Consider the following 9,056-nt stretch of genomic DNA (forward strand, 5'->3'; position numbering starts at 1 on the left):
AACAAGGATTGTTAAAAAAAAAAAAAAAAAAAAAGAAAGACAAAAAAGGACTGTGCCATAAATATTCAGAATTAACTATGATTTAGAATAAACCACTCTCACATAATTTAAAAAAAGGGTAATTGCTTTTTGAAAAATCTCTTTACTTACACCAATAGTAAAATTAAGACCGACTTCTTTAGAACCTCACTCCCTGATGGCAGAATGAATTTTATAAAAATGAGAAATCACTGTTAGGAAATTAAAGAACAAGGCAGCATTTACAAGAAGGAATACTTACTTAGGAAGATGCCTTACGAGTACATCTTTGCATATTGGTTGCTCAGCTAAAGTAAGCCAAAACTCACAGGCTTCTAAAGCCACATTTTCATCTTGATCTTGAGTCCTCTGTAGCATGTACTGTAAACAAAAGATCCTTAATCAGTTTAAATCACACAATTAATATAAATTCAATCCTACCATGAGGCTTTTGCTATTGCCTTTTACTTTATCATGGTTCTCAACCTAGGCTTTTGGATTAAAAAAAGGGTTCCAAAGTAACATTAAAATGCAGCTGAATTTAAGAACCAATGATTTAGAATGTCAAATGACAAGTGTTAAGTCTATGTACTGTTTACCTGTTTCTATGTAGCTGCATTTTATGAAACCTCTGAGATGTCTGAAATGTAAATGTTAATAATCAAATATTAAGCCTTCTTAGAAACATAAAATAACGATTATACCTTTTTTAAAATAAAAAATCTTTTTATAACTACTCAAGCTGTCTCTTACAATGTATGTAGACTTTCAAATTTGAACTGATACATACACGTCGAAATTATAAAACTGGAAAGTAGTGACATTTCTTATCGTGACTAATTTGTAATTTTCAACAAAATAGGTTGCTCATGTCCTCTGAGCATAGCAACCCAAATTCACTTGTAATTTTTCAATGTACGTGGGGCTAGAATTGGGGTCAGATAATGAATTCCTTATATATGTTTTCTTCTGGGTTGAAACATCTTACATGACAAACTATGGCAACATAACAGTTGTCATAGGCCAGCCCCTACTACATGCCACATCATGTCCCACTCCTGTGCTACTGAGTATTGCTTAAGAAAGAACTGTAACGTTAGCAATTAGGCTCCCCAGCTGTGACCTAGCAACTGATAAAATTTCTGAAGTTTCTAGTTAACTCCGAACTCTTCTCACTAAACTTTAAACCAATCCCACATGACTCTTCAAAGAGAAAATATACCCCCAAACATCATTTACCCCAATCTTACACTGCTACGTATCCTTATCTCTACAACTATTTCTCTTCAAGTTTTAGAACAGGAGTTGCTGCATACCATGGATGCTAGCCTTTCAACAGATCTTAAATCTCATCTTTTAAAAAAAGATTCTCCCTATCCACACCATTTGGAACTTTGGAAGTGAAAGGGAGGCTCTAGATAATATGCTATTTAAAACACTGCCAAAGCTATGTAATAATACTCACGTACAACTATACCCAGCAACACGAAAATTAATGGTATAGTCTGACTCTTGACTCTTGCAGTACTGAGTACTGTCTAAACAGTAATTTTGTTCTGATATTATATTTTGATATTATGTACTCCCCTTCCTTTAAATATGACTAAAACTGTGATCAATGCATCTAGAATTTCCTGGTAAAATTTTAATCACAGAGCGATTAAAAGAGAGTCTTTTAAAATCTAAATGGTCTGCCCAAACTAACTATAATGGCTATGTCAGAAATCTCATTAATCAGACAAATTTTACCATTAATGGGTAGGATGCAAATTCTTACAGTTTAGAGTTTCTAAATTCTAATGATTTTGAACTTAAATAACATGAGAATATGCCACTTAATCTCCCAAAGTTTTAATGATCATGTAGTCTAATCCATATTTTAGTAAACACAAAACCAAAATATTTCCTAAACTAAAAGCTATCTACTCCATTAACTTTTCCCCATAACATCTTACATATTACGAAGGAAAAATTCCCATAATTTATTATTTTAAGACAATCATGATTATTTTTTTGATAACCCCCACATCCTATATGTTGTATAAATTCGAAAATCATGGTTTCACATTGTCCATTTTGTAGCCAACATTTTTCTTGGGGGAGAGATAAGGAAACAGCCTTTAAACTGTCCATGTTACCTCGACTATATTATGCATGTGAGGAAGCAGGCGATCCATTCGAACTTCAAGCAACATCACAAGCGCCCGGCACACATTTTTCCGCACCTCTGGTTCTTCATCACCAGCCAGTGCAAACAGATTCTATTGCACAAGAAACACATTTTTTTCTAGTTTAAAAATTCTAATATATTAGAAAGGTTTATACACAGTGATGAGTAATCTTTAAGTTTAATTAAAGAAATCCTAAGATGATACAGTACAAAAAAATGACTGAATTAACTGGCCTACAGTATCAGATTATAAGACCCTTAAACGTGGAAATGATAACTGACAAAGATTATGATTTTGATATAAGATGAAATGCCATCTGACAGAGTAGAATCAGTTGTGTTTTGAGATCATTTTTAGTTTGTAAGAATGAAACCATGCCATTAGGACACGGGCATTCATCTAGCTTACCTAGAAGCAGAAACAATCATTAAAATACAATTTGATTTACCCCTCGAAATTACTGTCAGACAGCAGACTATTCCTACCAATCCTGATTCTTAAGGTCATAACAGGTTCAAATTCTCTAAAAGCATCAATAATTGGGAAACAAACATTGATTTTCTAATTTAACCATAAATTGCTGTTGTTCACTGAGTCAACTACTCAACTGCTGAAAAAATAATAAAAGTAGTAATTAATCATACACTGTTCCTTACAAGTTCCTCTACAAGGTAAAAAAGGTATGTCTGAATGACAATAGCCTGTTTTGTTTAATCCCCACAACTCCGAGATGATGCTATTCAATTTTACGAATGAGAAAATGGAAGTTAATAGAAGTCAGGTAACTTGCTAGCCAGTAAACGATCTGAAACTGGGTTTCAGGGAATCTCAACTTCACACTCATTTCACTATACCAATAGGCTTCTACTGGAAGACCAAGTCATCTCTTGTAGAGGGTGCAAGCAGGGAAGTGAGAAGAAAAAACAATGAGGCCTTCCTCATGTCACTCATCAAGTTTTACTTTATTTACATATACGTGCTAAAAGTAGTAAAATGAGCATTTAAAAAATAAGTAAAATCCAAAGTGTCTCACTGTCTTTTTCCAGGAAATCACAGAAATGTCTCTAAAAAATGAACCTAAATCTTATTATATGACAGACAAAGGAGACGTTCAATGATTAAATCTGAGTGTTTGAAGTACTGCTATAGCATTTTAAAAACTTTAATTTCCCCACATGTGACGTGCTCAAAACTCTGTAGTTCCTCTTTCAACTGGAGATATTTTACATAGCCAGAGAAGAGGACTGTTTTCCCAATAGGCACTGCCTATACGTTAGATTTGTATCCTTCATTAAATTTTATTAAGAATTCATTAATTTCCTCTAGAGACAGCAACTGGGTTGGGGGTGGGGATGTCCAATGTCATCACCTTGCACTTGTCTCTTTTGTTACTACTGTTACTAAATGAATACCCTACCCAGCTTTGCCAAGGTATATGTTATAGCCAAGTATTAGTAACCAATATTTTCATCAATATCCCGTCAGTCTTAGCAGACATGACATTAGCCCCTGATGAAAACATTAATAACTAAAGAAAATAATGTGTCCATTTATTCATTTAGCAAATTGTTATTGAGGGCCTACTAAGTATTAGGCACTTCCTCCAGAGGTTTACTGCTCTTACAGGTGGAGAAATGACTGAATCTTGTAGGATTATCAAAGTAGTAAAGAATTGTTAACGTGGTATTTAATAGTAATGCAAAATATTTTAAAATGTTAGGAAATGTTCTTGCCCCACTTGCTGAGCACAGTCCTATGGAATTTTTATTGTCAGAGAGAATTTAATTTCTTTTATTCTAAAGTATATTTCCTTATAAGATGCTGGTATGTCTATTACTGTCCCCTTTATTAAGCTGTGAAACAATAACACTAACAGGAAATACAACTACTTCTAAATTAATAGCTAACATGAAGTGCTTACTCTGTGGTAGACATTATTCCAACTGATTTGTAGCAACTAGCTCTGTAACAATTCAACAAGGCGGGACAATTACTGGCTTCATTTTACAGATGATGAAACAGGAAACAGTCAAATAAGTTAAATGAAGTGTCCAAGGACACAGTTACTAAGCTTAGGAGTGGGGATTTGAACCCAGGCAGTCTTACTTCAGTTCTCTATTATCATCTGCTACACTAAACCACCTCTAGACTACACTACGCTGAAAGAAAACACTTGGCAGGCATAAAATTAATATACCCCTAGCATCAAGAACAGTGCTTGATTCATAGTAAGTACTCAGTAAAATCCCTTTAAGACACATTTTGGTTAACTTGCAAATGGCTAAAGAATCTTTAATGGCTACTACCCTTAGTTTATTGGTAAAAGATGCTCAAAAAGAAGCTGGTCAATTCAACCGATGAGAGATAAAAACCATGATCTGTCCCCCCTTCATATAATTTCCCAACAATAATATCAGTAGTCTGACCTCTAAAGAACTTTTTAAGAATAGAAAGGACTATTTTATTAAATTTCATTTAATGAAAATAAAAGTGAAAGTGTTTAAGGAATTTTAATAATCTTTTCAACTGTTACCAAGCAGTAGAAGTTATTGTACTGCTTATGGTTCATGGCCAGAAAATTATGCTCCTTTCTGTTTTTATCACAAAGTTCGAACTGCCTTTAGAGATGCTTGCTGAGACTTAAGAGTTATTTTTTCCCTGATGATTCTATTTTTACAGTGGAAACCAAAGGAAAAACCAGAAATACTGTCCTTTTAGTCTGTACCTTCAGATTCTTTATCAAGTCAACTTTACCCAACCTCCCCAATTCTCCACATTTCAAATACTGCATACGAGCTGGGAGATTCAATTTCCATATGCAATTTGAATAGTATACTGAGAAATTTTTAAAGCAGTCAAGATATTATATACTCCTCCACCCTAATCAATGTTTATATCATAATACAAGTAGAAAAATTTGAAACAGAAAAACTATTTTAATTTTCAACAAAAATTACGAAGTATCCTGTATCCAATTTTAATACTATCAGAAATCATTTCATTAAAGATTGAATTTATAATTATAAATGATTATAGTTATAAAATAAAACTACATGCGGTTAGTACTATCTAACTTTCTCAAAAACAAAGGGGGAGACAGGGACAAATCTTACCTCAATAAAAGAATCAATGTGCAACATCAGAGCTTGAGTCCTGCTGATGATAAACTGATTGACACATGCAACAGCATGAGACCTAGAAAGAAAGTTTAAAATTTAACACATGCTCACTGTAGCTTTTCTATCCACAAAAAAATTGGCAAAAACTTAAAACATTCCTCCATAAAATTACGGTATACGTACATCTATATATACCCACTAAAAAGAATGAGTCAAATCTGTGTAACAGAGAAACAATGAACTATATCAAGGGAAAAACGCAAGTTGCAGAGCAATATGTTAGTGTTTTTAAGGAAGTGAAAAATGTTTGAAAGGACATGTACAAATTTTTAATAGTGGATACATCTAAATTGTAGGAGGTTGGGCAAGGGGCACATTTTATATATGTACAGATTTTAAAATAATGGGTATGCATTCCTTTTGAAACTAAAAATGGAGAAGAGTCTATGTGTTCTGGCATACCTAAATCAATTGCTCAGCAATTCTTATTGGTACTACTTTTAAAATTACAACCTCAATCCAATCACTTCTCACTACCTTCACTTCTTCCTCTAGACTAAGAGACTAGATCTCTGATCTATTACCAGGGTTACTGCAGTAGGTTTTAATTCATTTTCAGACTTCCACTGTGCCAAATCCCACTACAATCTGTTTGACACACACAAATGAGACCGAATTGCACTTTTGTTAAGATTGCTCCAACAAAACCTAATCTACTTTTTCTGCGAAAGGCCAAATGGCAAATATTTTAAACTTAATGGGCCACATAAGACTTACGTCATGCCTTCATTTTGTTCCCTCTTTAATACAACCTTCTAAAGTATAAAAATCATTCTTAGCTTGCAGATCATAGGCTGAATTTGGCTCCATGGGTCCGTTTGCTGACCACTAGCCTGGACATTACTTTATGATGGGTCTCCTCCCTAACCCCCAACTTCAATTCCTTCTCTGATACAGCCCAAGATTTTTTCTTCTGTCACTCTAATAGGGCTATTCCTAATTTGAGTCTGTTCACTTGCTGTTCTAGGTCTTAAACATTCTTCGCTGTGATCTTTCAGTCTTACTACTTTATTTTGCTCAGGGCCTTCACACAAATGTTACCTTTACAAAGAACCTTCTATATAAAATACCTGTATGAACCACTGTCTATTCTCTATTTTTATTATTTTTCCATTGTATTCATAAGTATCTGAAATTATATTATTTATTTTTTGTCTGTCTTGTTTGCCTCCTCTTCTGAAATATGAACTCCCTGAGAACCTTTTTCTTAACTGCTATGTTGAAAACATAGTTGGCTTTTGGTTCTGCAATTATGGCAAAAGCACATAAATATTTATTAACTAAGATAAAAAACCATACTATGGGGAGCTCAACCATTTAAATGTGTAGCACAAGGTAAGCTGCTTAGATATTAAAGTTTATTTTCTCATCTATAAAATAAATATACAATTCATTAGTTGTGGGGACTGAACTAATAATGAGCTAATACACGTTAAGTACTTGGCACAGTAAATAAACGGGAAAGAAAAATAAGAGACTTAAAAAGGCTTTTAAATAAAGAGCAAAAACCTTTAAACTTGTGTTTCATTTGTGTGTATGTGGGGAAAAATTTTATTTTATTTTATTTATTTATTTTTGAGACAGAGTCTCACTCTGTTGCCCAGACTAGAGTGCTGTGGCGTCAGTCTAGCTCACAGCAACCTCAAACTCCTGGGCTCAAGCAATCCTCCTGCCTCAGCCTCCCGAGTAGCTGGGACTACAGGCATGCGCCACCATGCCCAGCTAATTTTTTTTTTCCTATGTATTTTTAGTTGTCCAGCTAATTTCTATTTTTTTTTTTTTTTTAGTAGAGATGGGATCTCACTCTTGCTCAGTCTCAAACTCCTGACCTCAAGCGATCTGCTGGCCTTGGCCTCCCAGAGTGCTAGGATTACAGGTGTGAGCCACAGCGCCCGGCCGAAAATTTTGAAAGGTATAAATTTCTCCTATTCCCATCCTCCAGAGGCACCTACTATTAGCATTTCCCAAATAATTTTTAGAAACTTAAGAACAGTTAGGAATTATTTACATTTTACAAGAAACAGTTTGACAAGTAAGTTCCTTTTGCCTCATGTTCTTTTTGTTAAAAGTTTACTTAATACATAGTTTCTGTATATCAGCGATGAGGGGGAAAAAACCTACAAAATTTAACTTAGAAGCTACTATTCATAATAGTGTCAGAAGACCAACTGCCTAGGAATACAATATGTTCAAGACCTATAAAGGGGAAAGTATAAAACTTTATTAAAAACAAGCAATTTGTATTGTGCAAATAACTAATTGTCCTAAATTGATTTACTGATTCAACATAATTCCAATATAAATGTTGATAGTGTTCTTTCCCCCAATATGGTCTCTTCTTTATAGACCACAATACTTTTAAGTTGAAAAAATATTCTCTAGAAGAATCTGAGGTATTTAAGTAAGTTCAGACTAAATTCTGCTAAATAGAGTATATTTTCAATTTTAATTTCTCCTCCTGGAATGCCAGCATATTTCAGGCCAAATATTGATTTTTTTGCCTTTCTTCAATACATATTTTTATAAGGTCAAACTCTAAGTTGAAAGGTTCTGTTAAATATATATGTTGTAAAATTGAAGGCCTTATTTTCATTCCCTTCTGGGACAGAATATAAACCTACCTTATAAACAGGAGCAGCAGCATCCAAAATTTCTTCCAAGTGAGATATACTATAGTACAATTTTAAAAATTGAAAATTATCCTCATACTCCGAGTTCTCATTGTTTAATTTGACCAACTCTTTCCTTACTGTGTTGCAATTCATTCTGATATCCATTATAAGTTTTAAGTAACTGCAATTTGCTAAAAGCCTCAAAAGCTCAAATTTTTGTCCTAAAAATATATCAGAATTCAATTTGAAGCTACAGTCATAAAACAGCAATAGAGGGCCCACTAACAGACCTACACATATACAGAACTCTGCATATGACAGAGGTGACATTTTAAATCAATGGCGAAAAAGAAGGGACTATGTAATAAATAAGCTAGGAAAAAACTGTTAACCAAATGGAAAAGACAGATTGTACCCCTATCTCACATCACACAGCCACAGATGCTATATACATTAAAAGTGTAAAATGAAAATGGAAGTGAAGAAAAATATGTAAATCGTCATGCTTTCATCACCTTACTTAAAATGTTAAAAGGGGTAGACTTCTTGGGGAACATGAACTCCTACCTAGTTAACTATGCCTGGAAGAATAACATTTTGAAAACGTATTATTTATGTGCATGACACTGCAACAAATAAATTTCTATTCTGAATACAACAAAGCACCACTTAACACGGAAAGTAACTAAAATTAAGATAAAAAAGAATAAAAAATTAAATAGAAAATTTTAGCAAGAAGTTTCCTGATTAGCTCCCTACTCACTCTGCTGCAACCATAATCCCTTGGAACACAGCTTGGAATCTTGAAGAAAGCTCCAGGGGGCATATTTATAGCCTACGCACTAAAGTCTGTGTATTTGGAACTCTGAAAATCAACTCTAGGAAATGCGTACCTTCTACTTAAAACAGTAATATGATGTCAGATTATTCTACATACAAGTACTAATCACTAAAAATTGGAAGCCCCCCCGCCCCCCCGCAAAAAAACCATCAAAGTAACTAAGAATCTGAAGAAAGAGGAATGATTTCCACAAAAACAAAAGGCAAGGGACAAGCTAGAAAAAATTTTATACAGT

General features: G+C 33.8%; 1 protein-coding gene across 3 annotated transcripts in view; it reads right to left on the reverse strand.

Moving 5' to 3' along the window:
- TNPO1 (transportin 1) overlaps window positions 1-9,056 on the reverse strand; it is an 85,558-nt gene that overhangs the window by 27,246 nt on the left and 49,256 nt on the right. For all 3 annotated transcript variants that reach the window (XM_012664588.1, XM_012664586.1, XM_012664587.1), the window contains exons 7-9: window positions 5,303-5,384; window positions 2,157-2,279; window positions 281-399 (exon numbers count right to left, since the gene is read on the reverse strand). In XM_012664588.1, coding sequence (XP_012520042.1) covers window positions 281-399; window positions 2,157-2,279; window positions 5,303-5,384 — 324 coding nt within the window. The remainder of the gene's footprint in view (window positions 1-280; window positions 400-2,156; window positions 2,280-5,302; window positions 5,385-9,056) is intronic.

Source organism: Propithecus coquereli, unplaced genomic scaffold (genome assembly GCF_000956105.1).
Source record: "Propithecus coquereli isolate 6110/MARCELLA unplaced genomic scaffold, Pcoq_1.0 Scaffold9, whole genome shotgun sequence".
In the NCBI taxonomy this organism is placed as follows: domain Eukaryota; kingdom Metazoa; phylum Chordata; class Mammalia; order Primates; family Indriidae; genus Propithecus; species Propithecus coquereli.